Source organism: Larimichthys crocea, chromosome VI (genome assembly GCF_000972845.2).
Source record: "Larimichthys crocea isolate SSNF chromosome VI, L_crocea_2.0, whole genome shotgun sequence".
In the NCBI taxonomy this organism is placed as follows: domain Eukaryota; kingdom Metazoa; phylum Chordata; class Actinopteri; family Sciaenidae; genus Larimichthys; species Larimichthys crocea.
The window spans coordinates 12,651,427-12,669,577 of record NC_040016.1 but is presented as its reverse complement, the minus strand read 5'-3'; the positions used below and the strand labels follow the sequence as shown (position 1 = coordinate 12,669,577).

The 18,151-nt window shown below is 39.6% G+C and overlaps 3 protein-coding genes across 5 annotated transcripts in view; all 3 read left to right on the top strand.

Annotated features, from left to right (window-relative positions):
• Positions 1 to 4,958, top strand: part of kaznb (kazrin, periplakin interacting protein b) — a 114,482-nt gene extending 109,524 nt beyond the window's left edge. For both annotated transcript variants that reach the window (XM_019262972.2, XM_019262973.2), the window contains 7 exons: positions 1,089 to 1,279; positions 1,399 to 1,517; positions 1,723 to 1,954; positions 2,194 to 2,295; positions 2,719 to 2,885; positions 3,006 to 3,102; positions 3,500 to 4,958. In XM_019262972.2, coding sequence (XP_019118517.1) covers positions 1,089 to 1,279; positions 1,399 to 1,517; positions 1,723 to 1,954; positions 2,194 to 2,295; positions 2,719 to 2,885; positions 3,006 to 3,102; positions 3,500 to 3,661 — 1,070 coding nt within the window. In that variant the 3' untranslated portion in view covers positions 3,662 to 4,958. The remainder of the gene's footprint in view (positions 1 to 1,088; positions 1,280 to 1,398; positions 1,518 to 1,722; positions 1,955 to 2,193; positions 2,296 to 2,718; positions 2,886 to 3,005; positions 3,103 to 3,499) is intronic.
• A 1,508-nt stretch (positions 4,959 to 6,466) lies between these two features.
• On the top strand, positions 6,467 to 13,984 carry tmem51b (transmembrane protein 51b). The gene is made up of 3 exons (XM_027278792.1): positions 6,467 to 6,524; positions 11,735 to 12,170; positions 12,973 to 13,984. Exons 2-3 carry the CDS (start codon positions 11,749 to 11,751, stop codon positions 13,424 to 13,426), a joined length of 876 nt encoding a protein of 291 aa, XP_027134593.1. The 5' UTR covers positions 6,467 to 6,524; positions 11,735 to 11,748; the 3' UTR covers positions 13,427 to 13,984.
• A 2,108-nt stretch (positions 13,985 to 16,092) lies between these two features.
• skib (v-ski avian sarcoma viral oncogene homolog b) overlaps positions 16,093 to 18,151 on the top strand; it is a 31,203-nt gene continuing 29,144 nt past the window's right edge. Inside the window, exon 1 of one of the 2 annotated variants that reach the window (XM_019262967.2) lies at positions 16,093 to 17,514. In XM_019262967.2, coding sequence (XP_019118512.1) covers positions 16,621 to 17,514 — 894 coding nt within the window. In that variant the 5' untranslated portion in view covers positions 16,093 to 16,620. The remainder of the gene's footprint in view (positions 17,515 to 18,151) is intronic. The other variant, XM_019262966.2, reaches the window with a different exon arrangement.

The following is an 18,151-nucleotide window of genomic DNA, read 5'->3' as shown; positions in this document are numbered from 1 at the left end:
AAAAATAAAACTAGTAACTGAATACATCCTGTGGCAGTTTTCTGTTCCATGAGTAATCTTGTTCTTGTATCCCAGTCTAACGTGTCTCTCCCTCTCCTCCTGCCATTTCTAATGGCAACTCTCTCCTGCCAGTGAGTAACTCCTCATCTGTGATTACCAGCTGTCTGTTTCTGTACTCTGGGGATTATTCATATCACTCAGGTCCATTGGAAAAAAAAAAGTTTGTGTCATTTTCTTTGTGGAAACTCTGGTGGACTGAAAGAGATGGTGGACTTTGCATGCAGCATTTTGTTAGCATGTGGAGACGAATCAGGTAAACACACAAAGTTCATCCTGGATTCGTCGTATCAGTATGAATCAGTGTTTCCCTGTTGTTGAGATGGGTGGTTAATGGGCAGGAGCATGATGTTTTATGAATAATCCCTGTGTCTCTAATACATTACCCTAATGGTCTTAAGTCCCCTCACAATCATCAGATAGCTACTGAAGTATCTTAACAACTGTACTAAACACGGTTCTGTAGTTTTAGAACTGACCGGACTACTACACTCTCATGAGAAGACATAAATGGGTTGTATACCGTCTGAATTTTAACACCATTACAGGTTTAGATACGTTGAACCATGTAATTTTATTTATTTATTTTTACATTAACCTTATTAGCCATACAATACAGTACTTTTATGGACACAGGAAGTGTCCAGTGAATTATTCTGGCTCCATCTAGTGGCCATACAATGCAACTTCAAAATATTTTATATTAATATGGAACAAAAGAAAGGTTTGAAAACTATTTCATTCAGTTGACTGATAACTCTGACTTTGATGTATGTGATTAAACACAAAAAGAAGCCAGAAAGGCTTATTTCTGTTGTCGATATAGAAATGAGATTCTGATATTGTAGCGTTACATCAAATTTGTTGCTACATATTTACACGCTGATGTGGAGTTATCTATTTCTGATGCAAACACCCTCTGATGTTGATGTTAATCTGTCTCCCGATGAGTCATCTTTTTGATTTCCATATCCCTCTGACCCTGAACCCCCTCCTGTATGCCACACCATAACCTCTCCTGACCAATCCAGACTCTGACAGCCTCACACAGCAGAGCCTGTCTGATGGAGAGGAGCAGCTGGACCGCCTCCAGCAGGCAGAGCTCACTCGAAACACATGCATGTCACTGTGGAGGGCAGGTGCAGTCCAGGCCTGGCTGGAGGTTGTCATGGGAATGCCCATGTACATCCGAGCCTGCTCTGAAAACGTCAAAAGTGGCAAGGTACACCTTTTGGCACAAGTTGTTCTATTGCTGTTTGTTTGCTTCATGCTTGATGATTTCAACAGGGGCATATTAAGATGCTGTTTTTGATGATAAAGAACTGGATTTCTGTTCTTTAGGTGCTTCTAGGCCTGACAGATGAGGATCTAGAACTGGGGCTGGGTATCACTAACCCCATTCATCGCAGGAAACTAAGACTGGCCATTGAGGATTACAGGAAAGCTGAAGGGGACCAAGGGTGAGCAGCAGCTAACAAAACACTAAGGAAACTGTTAGTTGTTTGATAACGTGTGATCTTTAAGTACATCTTGCTAATAATACTTGCATACCTTCACTTTTGTAGTGGGTTACTTGTACACTGTTATATTGCTACTTTTGCTTAACTAAAGATTCTGACAACTTCTTCTATCGCCACTCATTGGTGATATCTACTCATCTTTTAGACTATCAAAAGCATCTGAGATGGACCATCACTGGGTTGCAACATCATGGCTGAGTGATGTGGGGTTGTCGCAATATTCCCAGACCTTTCAGACTCATTTAGTGGACGGGCGAGTGTTGAACTCTCTGAGCCGCAGAGACCTGGAGAGATTCCTTAACATCAGCGACCAGTACCACCAGACCAGTCTACTCCTGGCAATCCAGCTCCTGCAGATGCTCAGTTTTGATAAAGAGGTCAGATTATAGATTCAAATTTCATGAAAAGGTGCAGATAGTTAGCAAAGTCCTTTCAGCAGTCATTCCACAAAAGTTTTACTCGACTACACAAAACTGCATGTGCTATTCATTATTATCCACCATGGCTTGAGGCACACAGAAGCCCTTGCTGCTGCATTATCTCAGCAGGCCCTCATCCTTCCCTGACCTCTCTCTGTGGCACATAAGCAGTTATCTGTGTGTTGTGTTTTTCGCAGGCCCTGCAGGCACGGCGGACAAAATGTGAGCACCAAGATCGGGACCCCATTGTTTGGACATGTCACAGAGTAATGAAGTGGATCAGAGACATAGACCTCAAGGTGGGTAGGAGGTCAGTGACGGTATCCCCCTTCACTTGGGAGATTTATAGGGCAGATTGCAACCAGATACCTCCACCACTAGACTCCCTCAAAAACAATGATACCTTTGGTGCCTGCTGAAAGAATACAGAAGAAACGGACCAGTGTAAATGTAAAAAAGCACCAAAGTGTTTTTCTCGATTGACAATGTCAGAATATTTACCAGTCATCAGTGTCTCTTAGTTTGACATGCTTACTTTTGTAGCTCTAGAAACTAAAATACTATTTCTGCCCCACTGAACATACACAAACAGTTATTTCTTAGTTAGTTTTAAAGCTTCACCATACTGTGGTTAATTTGACGTTTCTCCCAATGTAACTTTTGGCTGGACTGTAGATTAATGAATCCATTTCTTTTAGCTGTAAATGTGTTATTCTCTTCAGGAGTTTGCAGACAATCTTCAGGGTAAAGGGATTCATGGAGCGCTGATGGCTCTGGACCCGTCCTTCAACACAGATGCCATGGCCAAAGCCCTCGGGATCCCCAGCAACAAACACATGCTGCATCGGCACCTATATGAAGAGATGAAATCACTTTCCCTCCCTCACAGGTAGATTAAAAATGGGTACAAGGTTCAGGCACTTCATCTCCAGTTACACAGGATTATCTAAGAATGAAACTTCAGCATCATGCACATGAATTAATGTCTTGTAATACCTTGTTTTAACAGCAGTGCAGAACAGAACAATGAGCCTATTGGTTCCTCTTCACCTGTGGCTGTTAACCGCTTTGCTGAAGAGCGGGTGTCTGTGAGAAGATCAGCTAAGGTATCACGTCATGTCACAATCAAATCCTACTATTGGAACATCTTTGAACATCTGCATATGTAAATAGGATTGTTGTAATATACCGGTATGACAATAATTGTGATATTTAAAAATGAAATGCTAATAGTTTCTTTCCATTCTCGCTTTGTGTTTTACACTCTTAGTATGCAGCTGTAATTAGTGACTTCACTGTCTAAAAGTGTCTAAAAAAAATATTTTTTTAATCTAATCTAGCATATACATCTGTGTTTGTTCACATAGTGAGGAGACCTGCAATTTTAAAGTTTCACTTTAATGTCAGCTGATAATATTTCACTTAAAGTTCAATGTCCTCTTTAGAGTCTTAAAGTAAACTGCACATTCTGTTCTGTGTCTTTTTTTTTTGTTGTTTTGCCAGAGTCCGCTGAGGTTACGAGCAAACAGCCACTCTGTGGAGCGAAGTCTGGGCTTCCACGGCAGCTGTGGCTCTTTGCCCAGAGAGGCCAGAGTTCAAGCCATTCCTCGGGCCAAAGGCAGCCCGATGCACACCTTCAAGAGTGTTGAAATCACCAACGTCTGAAGCAGCCGCAGCCATCGACATCGCTCACGTTGTTTACTATTGTTTACACTGTTATTGTATTACAATTGTTTACTACTGAGACTGACCTACAAAGGGATGTACCATTTACTTTTATCATTTGAACTATTTTGGCTATTATAAGACTAACACATAGTCAGAACAGAGACCTAATGGAGCTGTTGTAAATATAATTATAAAAGTCAATTTTGTTTTCTCCAAATGAGTTTTGTATTATGAGTTTATAGAAGGCTCAAGAATAACCTACAAACATAAGTGAAGAGAGTTGTTTTCCTTTGATGCCTTATGTGAAACAGGTCTCACAGCATTGTTGTTTACTGGTCTGCTCTTTCAACTATTTCTTAACGTGTTTTAACGCGTGTTGACGTGTTTTCGTTGCACATGTAAGTATATGGATAATTACGCTTGAGCTGCTGGGACACAAAAAAGTCATCATAACATGCTTTCACTGTAGATACATATCCACTGTCAATGAGCTATGACGTCAGCAGCTCTACATACACGAGTTAGATGTTGTTTCTGGCTCACATCAGTTCCTCCACCTCCTCTGACCTTCTCATGGTCCGTGCACGTTTGTCATCACAGTCATTATTATGATTATTATTGCTGTAATAGATAACAGACCTTAGTTTAAAACATGAAAATATACAAAATGTGGACACATGACAGAGGTAACTTGTCAAAAAAAAAAATCGCCAAGAGTCCACTCTTGCACACAAGACAATCTTTAACAAGCAGTCTGTACTTTTAAAAACTGGTAAAAATACATCTATTATTTTACTGACAAAAAAAAACATTGTATGAAGGTGACATGTAGATAAAACATACAGCTGAATGTTGGTTTTTGAAAGTGTGTAAAATTCAAGCAAATCGCCTCGACATGTTTATACTGTATAAGCACTGAAACAACGGCAATACTGTTACTTATATTATGAACTCAATGGAGAGAATGTAAGGGCACATTTTGTACAGTTTAAACATCTTTTATAACACATGGTTGTACACAGTTTGCTGTTTCTGAGCATGAAAAAAACAGATATGAAATGTCACAGGGCCTCACTGTGTGCTAGTAGAAAACAGGTTTGTCAACCACTTTCTCGGGGCGTCTCCTCCAAGTCAACGAATGCAGAGTTGTTTGAGCGGGAAGATTGGACCAGTTCAAACCTGTATAGAAAGAGAAAGGAAGGACTCAAATGGTGTTTGTGTTAATATGACATTCACTGTCTCTCTCGTCACCCAACTGTCACAGCTTTTCATGTATGCCAACAATAAAAGTGATTATTGTCAACTGCCTCCTCTTGTTGTTTTTCAAAACAAACGCATTATAAAAGGACGAAATATTTTATCAGCTGAAACTTAAAGGTTCAGTTTGTAGGTTTTAGTGCCATCTAGCTGTGTAGTTGATGATTGCAACCATTTCGTGTCACCCTCTCCTTCCTAGGAGAAAACACGGTGGCCACGAAACATGTAGAAACGTATTAGACATAAAAAGCTTTTTAAGGTAACAGAAACACAACAGTTCTTATACTCAGGTGATCATACACAAATGAAAACATGTTCTAGTCCTTGTTTATTTGTTGTGATTGAACAACAGTTTTTTTGATTTTACACCACTGTGATCAAGTTTTTGGTCTAAGCACAAAAACATTTTGGTTAAGTAATGTTCAGGAACTGTCACAGATACTCGACAGATAATCTGTAAAACATCTACAAACAAAACACGACCGTTGGAATTTTACAAATACTCTGACAACAATAAACTATCTGTAGGCGGATTATCCAAAAAGTGTTACTAAATAATTTTCACATTAGTTTATTATAAGTTTTTTAGATTTAATTTCAAATTTCTGTTTGCATTTTTGTCCTCCATCAATTTAAATGATTTATTATACATACAACAATACATACATACAATACTAATACATATAACATATAACTTTAAACAAAATGAAATTTGAAATGAAAAAGTTAAAAGTTGATAAACTACTTTTACTACTTAGAATAATTAGACCATAATTAAATGTTAAACAACCACAGTCTTATCTGCTGCCCTCTACGCAGACCAGGTGGGGGTTACTGGCCTTGTTGCCCCCCTTAGGAGTGCTAATGAGAGACGAGTGCTGCTGTTTCACCACATCTATCCTGATTGAACCAGTAACCTTTCAGTTATCTAACCTTTAGACCACCACTGGCCCTGTAGTGACATTATTACCTGATATCAAAAACAAGACAGACCTCTGCTGATTGATAACATTTTATCACAATTTCACTGATCAGAGTTCATTTTTGGAAACAGCAGCTGACAAAATCAGTCCAAACAAGTTGCAAAAAAATGGTAAATATGACCTGATCTAGCTTCTCATGTGTGATCATTTGCTTTATTTCTTTGTCTTATATTGTGATAAAGTAAATTTGTTTGGGGTTTGGACCTCTGATCAAACAAAACAAGAAATTTTAAATGTCATCCTGGGCTTGATAGATATATATGATATATGTGGATATATTTTTCACTGTTTTCTAAAAAAAATGTACCAAACTGAATAATGGAGAAAATAAAATACAGGATAATCAATAAAATAATTGTTACAGCCATTAAAATAATAATAATAATGAAAATACTTTTCATTTAAGAGGGATTCTGAGTAACTTAAGATACAAGTAAAATAATTTTATTTTCTATTCCTGTACCCATCACCTTCTTTTTTTATTCTAACTACAGCGTGTTTTATTGTGATATATTATTACATTTTTATTTGATTTCATGAATCTGTTTCCGGGTGCGTCCTTGTCCCACTAATTTGTCCTCAGGGGAACGTCAGCAGCGCTAGGACCAAGCGGAAAACAGGTCAGAGACACACTTTACAACCGGGACAGGCGAGGTTTCACTACGGCTGGAATTTGAACAAAGTTCCTATTGACACTTAATTTATCAGCAGCGGGAAAGATTGTTGGGGAAAAAGTAAAAAAACACACTTTGAGTGATTTTAAAAGGAGAAATCAGAGTTTAACGTGGCGTCAGATTGTTGGCGTCGATGTTTTCTTCCTCTTTTTGTGATCTTCCTGAAAACACCTGCGTGATTCAGGTAACTCACCGATGAAGAGGGAAGTCCTTGGGCACTGAGCGGTGAAAAGGTAAGGGCCTTTAACAGATCACCTTTCACTAAGAGTGACCACTGTGAGTTTAAGCAGAGACTCTGTTCAGGAGTGTGAGGAGTTTAAAGGGAGCTGTGTGTGGATAAGTTGACACGGAGGTCCTGTAAAGGGGACAAGACAGGTCCGTCCCTCTGTGGCCCCGTCCTACTAAACAAACAATGAAAGCGTTGGCTGAAGGACGCACACACTCTCACACTTTTAACCACTTTACTTTTGCCGATAATACTTCACATGCCACATCATAGAAGCAGCAATTAATGCATGTGATTCTTTTTTTCTCCAATGCTCAAAGTGTGCTGATGTTAAATAGGACACACCCATGCACGCACGCTCAGCAGGCCTTCAAAGGTGTGTGTTAGTGCACGAGAAGGCAAGCAGCCATGACACAGGTGGTCAAGCATGCAGTGTCATGTCGTGTTTCATGTTGAGAGAATGACAGAAAACAACACTGATACCACACTGTCATCATATTTTTGGTTTTTGATCATGATGATGTTGCAAGTCAGTCATCGACATCGCATGCAACACAAGATTCAGTCATATATTTTATTATATCTCTAAGATAAAACCATGTGTGCCATGTTGTTTCTCTTCTTATACTGGTCCTAATATCTCTTCTAGAGGAATCTGCTGGTACTGATCTGATAGCAGCCGTTTCCACACATAAAATCTGTGTCATTGGAATATATTTCTTTAATGTCAATTAACCTGGAGCCAGATATGACTGTGGCACAGCCCACCATGAGTAAACAAATGTGACTTCTTTAACGTTTTAATATTTTCATGATTCTCATGATGGGGTTGCACACTGCAGTCACTCTTGGTTGTGGGTATTAAGCAGGTTGTTTCCTCTTGGAATATATCATCTTTTAACCACCACAACAAGACACCTAGACACATGTTTTCATATCAGACTCTTGTCTTTACTGTTATGCTCACAATACTTTGAGGACATGGGACGTCAGTAAGCAATAAGTGTAATACTTAAAGGGACAAAATGTACTGCTCAGATGCTCCAAAAAAAAAAAAAACTGGGGTCAGCATTACACCTCCTTCCACCCACAATGCAATGTCTCTCTTCAGCATCTTAGACATGGTAAACTATTATGACCACAGAATCATTTGTATAATTATGAGCCTGCTTACTAACGATACAGCGATATGAAACCAAAATATAGATTGCAATAAGCCGATCAAAAGGATGCTTTAAGAACCACATCATTATTGCAATTTGTAAAAAGTCGTACATCGTCTGGTCTGTCTGACTTTGAAATACGTTTTCTGAACAGAGTTATAATCAGTTTTCGGCTGTTCTTCCAAGCAGTCTCTCTTTTGTCTGCTCTCTATATCAAGTAGTGCTCTAGATGCCCACAGAGAGCTACAATAACAGTGAATATCTGCACCGCTGCTGCTGCAGAGAGAAATGTTTTTTAAATCCGTGAGCTCTCTTCCTGCTGGTAAACATCACCGGATCAGGGCAGAATCTGACGTGACTCTGGGTTTTCTTTTTTTTTTATTCCTCAAGGAGCTCCTGCTCTGCCCCTGGCTCTCCTTCTAGAGCTATCCAGGCTGCTGCCTGTCAGCTAGCAGCAACTCTGTCCCTCCTCCTCTTACTGTGTCTCAATTCAGATACTTCTGGTCAGTACATTTTTATGTAGTACACAGCATACATGATGTACTTCTTGGTGTTGTGCTTGTCTCAGTTTGAGTATGGCTGTTGTGCCCTTACCGGAAATGATGATTTTTTTTTTCTTCACCGAATTGCAACCGGGTGGCACGTTATCGGCAACATTTGACAGGCAAAATATGAATATAAAACATTTGTACATTGCAGTATTTAGCAGCTTCCTCAGTTGCCATTTTCCCAATCCTTTTAAGTGAGTTTTCTCATTAAATTGTTGAAGTTTTTTCAACTTCAGTAACTTATTTTTGTAGTTTTAACTTTCATTTTGTCCAAAATCAATCGTTATTTAAGCAATGTAAATGTATAAATCAATAACATAACGTGATCGTATTGTCAAAATATGATCCATTATCACAGAGCATTGCTGTATTTATTCAGTCATTTTAATTAGTTTTACACACAGCTCACCTGTAGTAATGTACACCGGCTTGCTAAAGGCTATCATTTCACTGCCAAAGATCCAGTGAATAAACAAAAGCTGAACTGGTGGAAAGTTAAATGTTAAAGGTTAAAAGGAAAGGAAGGAAACACCACCTTCAGTATCACAAGGACACTGATAGTGGTACCAGTGTGTCAGCCACATGTTCAGCAGACCAAATCATGATAAACCCCAGAGTCAATTGTTTGACCATCCTCTATATGTACAGAGAGCATTCAGGACCCCTACAGTAAATGTTTATGGATACATGTTTTCCGCCAATCCCATCATTTCTTTGACAGAAGCTAAAATACAGGGTGTGCTTTCTACGAAGGGTTGGACTAATTAACCAACATTCATTAACTTGCTTGAAATGTGTTGTCTTTTAAATCATACACACAGTTCTTGTGTCAGCATTGTTCTTCTGTGCCCATCGTGTCCTGAGAACAAAGCAGCAAGTGGGTGGCTTGACTTGGCTTCACTAATTTGAATTGATGATTTGTGTTCAGTCAAATTAATTTGGGATTGTTTTTCGAGCACACTAGACTGGCTCTGGGTCCAATTACACAGTGTAATAAAGTCCTGTAATTGTTGAAAACATTTTTTAATGTATGTTACAACGGTCTGAAACATTTTATGTACAAACAAACTCAACGAACAAGTTCATATTTTGTTTGAACAGCACTTTTCTTGTGTTTCTAGCTAACACAAGTCGTTTATCATTCGCGTCACCTCAAATATTTGCTAAAGTGCGCATTCACATATCGCTCAGTCCTGCCTTGAAAAGCTCTCAGACAAGCCTGCAGTAATGAGTTTGTTATTTGAAAAATCTTATGTGCATAGAATTTCTTTGTTTGCAATGCAACAAAAAAATAAATGTAATCATTACTTTTTTTCAGATATTGATATACTTTGAATCATAATATCTGCCTGGGTTGGAAAGTGGCCTGTTGAATTCTTGAAATTGTCTTAATTATAACTTTTAAAATGTTATAATCATGGCCTTTTTTTAAATTCAAATTATCACAATGACTATCATGATTTGCATGAAATTTAGATCAAATAGAAATGAAACAGATCTTGTCAGTCACACATGGATACACGAGGGCGTCTCAGGGCACACGACTCTTCAAACACTGAAGCTCATGCAGGGATGGATGACAGCTGCGTGTGCATGTGACTGCAAACAGTGGATGGTTTAAGACGGGGAGATGTGCTCCTATAAATACTCTTTCTGTTGTTTGTTGTTGAGCCAGCATTTTGTTTAAACAGTATGAACATGGATCCATGCTGCCTTGCTAAAGTGAGTGTGGACTACAATGTTTTGGTATAAAGGGTATTCACTTGGTGCACAGCAGCACCTTTAGTACCATTGTAGCATTTTATGAACACAGCAGCACAACCTAAACATTGTTGTGGTCCAGATGTTGACCAGATGCATTTTTATGGCCACAGTCCACTGTTTTTTTTTTTAATGAATACTTCCTGCAGGATGTCATTATTTGCACATGTTTCCAAACACTTGACAGTGGCTTTAGTTTATCTGACACACAACGTTCTTCAGTAGAGCACATTTCAGATGAGGCAATCTGCCATGGTTTACAACAGCGATGGTTCACAAACTGGTTTGTCAGGGCCCCGAACTGCTGTTTATGCTAGACAAAATGTATTTTTCATACTCTTCTCTCATTTTTACGTGTTAGAGAAGTGGAAGATGGTTTACTATACGGCCGTCTCAACCGTTCAAAGAGTTTGAGAAGCAAAAATACCTCTTTGTTAAAGTAATACAGCTTGTAGACAGTCCAATAATTGTAATTTGTATCCATACATTGCATACACATACATGGATATGAACACTTGGAGTTAAGTACAGTTAGAAAATGATGGCTAAACAGCGCTGAATTACCGCTTCTCTGACACAAAAAAACCCTGTAAGTTTCATAAAAGTAGCCGTTTTATCGTGTGGTTATGTTGATGCTCCTTTTGTGGTTTACTGTATATTTCACAATCAGTGCTGACTAATACAGGATATTTGCATGTCTGCAGTTATGCTGCCACATACCATCATGTACTGTACTGTGGCCATTTTTGTGCCACTCTGTTGTTTTAAGCTTGACTCATTCCTCTTAAAGATACCGTCCCTCAGGTTCATGTTCGTCATGTTAAGACATGTATGGATCCTCCACTGCACTCGTTTTCTCGCTAAACTGGTCTCCTGCACTCTGACTGCTCTTGCTTAAAGATTTTTTTTTTTTTTTTACTCACACCACACTGTGAAAACTAAGTTGATTTTTACTTGTGGCAGTTATTTTAATCGTCACAAGTGCAAGTCTTGAGAGAGTACGCTAATCGTTGTTTGAAGTTATAAATGTAGAGAATAGAAAATATATTCCACGAGGCTTCCATTGACGCTAGTGTTTTGTTTTGTTTTTATTTACCAAAAGATTATTGTAGCTACCTCTTACTTCCTTTAAGCTCGAACACACCATTCACTGTTTTCCCAGAAGCTTTTCATTGCCATCATTTAGTTTTTCTTTGGATGCACCTTTGTCAATTTCCTTGCTACTTCCTGTTAACATTAGACCCTTTATGACAGTGAATGACTTCTTCAACTGTATTTTTTATAATGTTTTGTAAGCAAGTGTTCATACCAGGAGAAAACAAGCTCCCTGTGCAGCACAAGAGTTGGCATAGCAACCAGTAAAGTGAGGTGGTGTGCTTTTTAAATTACAGCTTTCCAGTTAGATGTCTTCTCACCTCTAGTTTTTTCTCATTGTATTGGTGGTCCTCTCTGTTGCAGCTTATCCTGCAGGGATGTGTTCCAGTCGGGGTTTATGTGGCGAGAACAACCGTCGCAACAGACCCTCCAGCTCAGGGGGCAGCGGTTCAGGCGCTCACTATGCCCTCTGCGCCCTGGGAGTGGGACTCATCGCCCTGGGTATCGTCATGATTGTGTGGACTGTCATACCGTTGGATGGAGAGGCCCCTGGCGACTCCTCCACTATGTCTGGCAACTCCACAACATCAGTAAATGAGGGCGGTGATGATGGGGAGGACAAAGAGAACACAAAGTCTTCAATGGTGGCTATGGTTTTGGTTGGAGTTGGGGCAGCCATGTTGCTTTTATCCATTTGTCTCGGCGTGAAGAATAAGAGGAGCCAACGCAACACAGGAAACCAGCCATTGCCAACGGGAGGACTCCTCCTGAACCATGGGGCAGGGCAGCAGGAAGAACCGTGAGTAATGACTTTTTATCTCTGTTTTATAATTCCTACTCTAATTGGAAATATAAGATACAGAAAGTTATTGCTTTGCTGACCTCTAACCCTTTCAAACTGGAATATTTAAGCCACTTTTAACTGAATGAGATAAAAGAATGAGCATAGTGTCGATATGCTTTGGATTCAAATCTCAATAATAGATTAATGTAACCAGAGCTGATTTTACTCGCCACAGAGATCCAGCTGAATTAGAAGTCTTGCTTCATGCGATGTAGTTGTTGTTTTCTCTTAGAGGAAAAAAAAATTATCACCAGACTCTGCAGTCCAACTCGGCTCTACAGAGCTTTTAGCGTCTTTCAGCTCATTGTTTTTGTTCAGTGCTCTCATAACATTGTTCATGGCCACAACTGTTTTGAGCAAACAAGTTCTGATAAACCTGCTCAACACCAAACAGCAGACAGAGACAGTTGGAGTGGAGCATTTAGGTTGAAAACAGCCAGCTGTTTCCCACAGGAGTTGGTGGAAACCAAAAACAGTGCTAAAAGAGAGTAAAGAATGCACTTAGATTCATCAGATGGCCAGAAACACAATAAATTAATGGTCATATTGCTCAGTTGGATGATGCTAATACTCTCATCACATCAGCGTAGAAAGAGATTGTCCTTGTTGTATCTACAGCTTATTGGTGCTTCCTCTGAGTAGGCAAAGAAAATGTTATTTTAATCAATTACTGCAGGGTTAAATTTGTATTATTTTATAATGTATCTCATTTTATACTGCACTTTTCACTGAGGTTCACTTTTTGCGTCCTTCGTAGGGTCCCAGACCCAACCACATTCAATGTTCCAAGCTACGAGGAGGTTGTCGGCAGTGCTGACTACCCCGTCCGCCAGAGCAACCTTCGAAACAGCATCTCCCAGCTGCCGTCCTACGAGGACATCATAGCTGCTGTGGAAAATGAAGGAGCAGAACCCACTAACACCCCCACAGAGGACACCCCTCTTAATGAACCCGCACCAGCTCCCGATCAACCTGCCGCAGAGCCCCAGGCTGACCCACCTGGCCTAACACCAAACCCAAGCCTGCCTACTCGCAGCGCCAGCCGGGCCAGCCGTTTACTGCGACCCCTCCGGGTTAGGAGGATCAAGTCAGACAAACTGCACCTGAAGGACTTCCGCCTCCAAATCCGCAGCCCCACACAGAATCCAGTGACCATTGAACCCATCACTCCGCCACCACAATACGACAATAAGGTGCCAGAATTAGGGTAGTGTCTCTTACTTACTGCCTGTTCCCGATGAATAAAAATATCTCCATGTTAAATGGACTAATGATGACACTTCTGAGAACCCACTTTCAAGGTTGGTATTAAGTAGGTTAAATGAGGCTGCGAGCAGCGTGATAGAGGCCGTGCAGACACACTCCTGAAATGAGAATATTTCAAGTGAATCTCTTGCTTTTTTTCACTGGAGCTTGAGATTGTCATATTTATTCTGTTATAATGCATAATTAAGTCTGTGAGAAAGGATCGTCTTAAACATCACGTCATAACTTATATCAAACAGAAAACAGCCTTTCAGTTTTGTTTTTGTTTTTTTTAACTATTGTGTGCTGTAATGGACAATCTCTAACTCCTTACCAGGAAATATTAGTGAAAGAAATAAAACATATTGTGTTTCAAAGGGGGAAAAGGGAAATTAATTACCTGGGAGATTTTAAAGTGGTATTAAGTATCAGTTCAATAAGAATTCAATGTACAATTACCTTTATGTGATTTGTAACTGAAGAAAATGCACTGAGACCAAAAATGTTATGACTTTTGTCTTTTTGTTTTTTAAAAATCTATTATCTTAAACAAACTGGTTCTTGAAAATGAGTATGGCATCTGTCCAATGTGAACCGTCAAATATGGGAACACTTGTACACACAGAAGTAAACTATTGGATATTCTGTTTTGAGATGTGATGTAAGATATAGACAAAAAAATAAAGATGCGTTACTTTATATGACTTTTAAATGTTTAAACTGTGCTGTGTGTGTAGAAAAGTGGTGAATAAATGTTTTTGTATTTCATTTAAGATTTAATTTTATGTTTTTATTGCATAAAATGTCACTGAACTTTAGTTTTATTCCTCAAACATCATATTAGATGGTAGAATTAAGTCAGTAAAAGCAGGTCGATCTTCTAAATACAAACTAAGCCAATGTGTCACCTCTGGACTCAACACAAATTAAATTTATCTCTCCATTTTCTGATTATTTGTTTTGATCACATGCTGTAAGTCTGATAGAGTATTTATTCTGAAAGTGATAAATATTGTCTTTTGTGCTTACAGTTAATAAAAATACTCTGATATATATAAAAGCTAATTGTAGATGTTTGATTTGTTGTTTTTAATTATGTCACTATAACAAACCCTGTATTTGCATTAATTTCTGTGTTTATGTTCATTAATTAATATTTAGCGCCATCCAGTGGTTGAAAGGTAAAAGACAAAAGAAGGAAATTTTAAAGCTGCATCTGAAAACAAGAATCCAGGAACAAGAAGATAGTGATGCATAATATAAAATGAGTGTCTTCTGATGAATCTCAGAAGACTTCTTAACATCTTAGCTGTAATATACAGTCTTTATATAGGTGTGGTATTGATAGGTTGTGACTTATTGGAATCTACTTCATCAATATGTGTATGCTATCTTCAGCTATTGAAAATTATATTTACAACAATGCTTTTTAATGCATGTATATTCAAAAACATTTAAAAACATAGATACATAGATGATCAAAAACAAAACAATATTTTACTGTTAACTGCATGCTTCTGTGGCGGGGCACACTCGTATATTTCATTCCAGTTTTAGTTTAGTTAGTCACTTTACTATTGTTGTTTTTTTTAACCGTTTACCGATTTCAATTTATTTTATTTTATTCATTTGTTTTTTGCAGTAATAAATATAGATAATCACATGTAACAATTGGCTGATTTGTAATAGTATAATATAGCTGAGTGGTGATGCTAATGACATACACAGTAAATATACTGTATACCTGACAGATATAATCGAGGGTTTTTTATAAACATACAGAGGAAATTCATAACTTTTATCCGCACATGAGAAGTTGCAGTTATAGTGATATTATTACACTTTAGTCTTAAAAAGTAAAAGAAGTTAATATGAAAAAAATGTTTTTAGTCATAAGGATTGTAATAATAACCCTACAGGTGTTTACTTTGTATTAAGTATTACTGAAGTAAAAGAAGTTCACAACTAAAACACCTGCATTGAAAATGTAATTCAAAAAGTAGTTTACTTAAGAAAATGTACTTAAAATATCAAAAAGTTAATATCAAAAGTGAGTCATGCTATTACACATTATATTATTAAATCATCAGTGATACATGTAACATCTTACTGTTGTAGTTGGTCGAGGTGAAGGTAATTTCTTAAAACTGATTTATATACTGTTGGGTAGTTTAATCTATTGCAACATATTTTATAAAATTATTATTTGTTTTTTTTATCTTAGTCTTGATTTGTATATAATAACCAGAACTAAAGTAGTTAAATAAATGTTTTGGAGTAATAGGTACATTGTTTCCTGCTGAAATAGTGGAATTAAAGTGTAGCATAAAATAGATATACACAAGTAAAGCCTACAAGTACGTCAAATATGTACTTGGTTTCCATAATGTACACCTTCTACCATTCTTCTGTGTCAGGTTGACCTTCAGTAGAAATATTTAACATATTGTAAATCATCTAATTTTAAATGTACGAATGTTCAGAACAGTTTCCAAAGAAAGCAAATCACAAAGCAACACATCTGAAGTACGAACGTTTATTTTTATATTTCCAATATCAACTATATTTTCCTAAGCTCCACCCTTCGCTCAGTTCAGAGGGATTTTTTTTTCTTTTTTCCTTTTTAAATGTGCAGCTGCCATGTAGCAGAGGGAGGAACAGCTGGCTGCGGGAAGAGCCAGCCCGGGGAGTCAGTCACATTCCTGGCTGGGATTCAATGACTGAACCAGACACAAACAAACAGAGAGGGCGAGAGAGAGAGAGAGAGAGAGAGAGAGAGAGAGAGAGACTCACACATTGAGTGAGTGGGGAGACAGACTGAGAGTACGCCAGACTGAGCAGACGAGGCATATTTCGAGCGCACATTAGGAGTGCGTAAAACCGCAGGAGCGCAAAGAAATACAGTACCCGGTGATTGTGCGTTGGATAATACGAGTTTTGAGTCAAGGAGTTGTCGACTTTAATTGCGTCTGCTTACAGGAACAGCCCCTGTGAATTCAGCAGCCTTCAGTTTTCTGAATGGACGCGCTGGGAAGCTTCTCCGGTGACATGGAAATGCGCGTTATTGAGCGTGTAGCCGGATGCTGAGGACGCCCGATCCGATAAGTCAATTTCAGCTTTCATTTTGAGTTTTGAAATCTCTTTTCTAGGCGGCAACAACATGGAGGGCACGAGCTTTCAGCCACATCCCGGACTTCAGCAAACTCTGAAGCAGTTTCATCTGAGTTCCATGCGCTCTCTCGGCGGACCGGCGGCGTTCTCCGCTCGGTGGCACCAGGACACACTCTTCTGTAAAGATGGAAAATCCGCGGAGATGATGCTCACCCTGCCGGCTCAGACACCTCCGGTGATGTCCGGTCCACTTTTCATCCCGTCCGACCGCTCCACGGAGAGGTGCGAGACGGTTCTGGAGCGGGAGCCCATCTCCTGCTTCGTGGTAGGCGGTGAGAAGCGTCTCTGCCTGCCGCAGATCCTCAACAGCGTCCTAAGAGATTTTTCCCTCCAGCAGATCAACTCGGTGTGCGATGACCTGCACATCTACTGCTCAAGGTGCACGGCGGACCAGCTGGAGATCCTCAAGGTGGTGGGTATCCTGCCCTTCTCGGCTCCGTCCTGCGGGCTGATCACTCAAACGGATGCTGAGCGCCTCTGCAACGCTCTGATCTACGGCGGTACTTATCCTCCTCACTGCAACAAGGAGTTAGGCTCCCTGGAGTTGGAGCGAACCGAGAAAAGCTTCAAAGTCTATCATGAATGTTTCGGTCGGTGTAAAGGTTTGTTTGTCCCGGAACTGTATGCCGGTCCGAGTGCCGCCTGCATCCAGTGCATGGACTGCAGGCTCATGTTCCCACCTCATAAGTTTGTGGTCCACAGCCACAAGAGACTCGAGAACCGGACTGTCCACTGGGGATTCGACTCGGCCAACTGGCGGGCTTATGTGCTCTTAGACCCGGACTACACCGGAAAAGAGGAGAAGAGTCACCTGGGGCAGCTGCTTAAAGAGTTAAAAGGAAAATATGATCTGACGGGCAAGAGGTCCAGTATATCGTGCAGAGTAAGTCACCTTGTTAGTATCCATCACTTATTGTCTGTGTTTTGTTTGTATCTGTGGATATTTCAACAGCCTCAGGCCTTCTACAGCACCTGCATTCATTAACATTAATTTTAAGGAGGCTTCCTTATTATTGGGCCTGCCACTGTCTTCTCTGATTGATTGTTTCTGTCTTTTCCAAGTGTTTCCAGTCTTATTGGGCCCCCACCCACACCCAACAGAGTTATAATTCAAACTACACATCACATCTTTCTGTGTCTGTCCCCTCTACTCCTGTCCTGTGAAACACATCATATAAAGCTTCGCTCACCTCGTATACGTCTGAAAGAGGTGACAGTGAAGGCTCCAACCATCAGCTGACACCCCCTGAGCATCCCTCCCATCCTTTAAAAAAAAACTCCCAGGGTTACCCAAGGGCATCTGCATTATGATAAATGGAGTACCAATGATATATTTTATTAGTGTGAGAGGGGAGAAGGGGGGGGAAGGGGAGCCTATTATGGTGCTATGAGGTGGGGAAGGGGAGAAGAGTTTAATGAGGTTTGGGATATGGAAATGTGTGTGTGTGTGTGTGTGTGTGAGAGAGAGAGAGGGGTTGTGGTTTGTCAGGATAAGATGAGATGGGTGTGGGTGTGTGTGT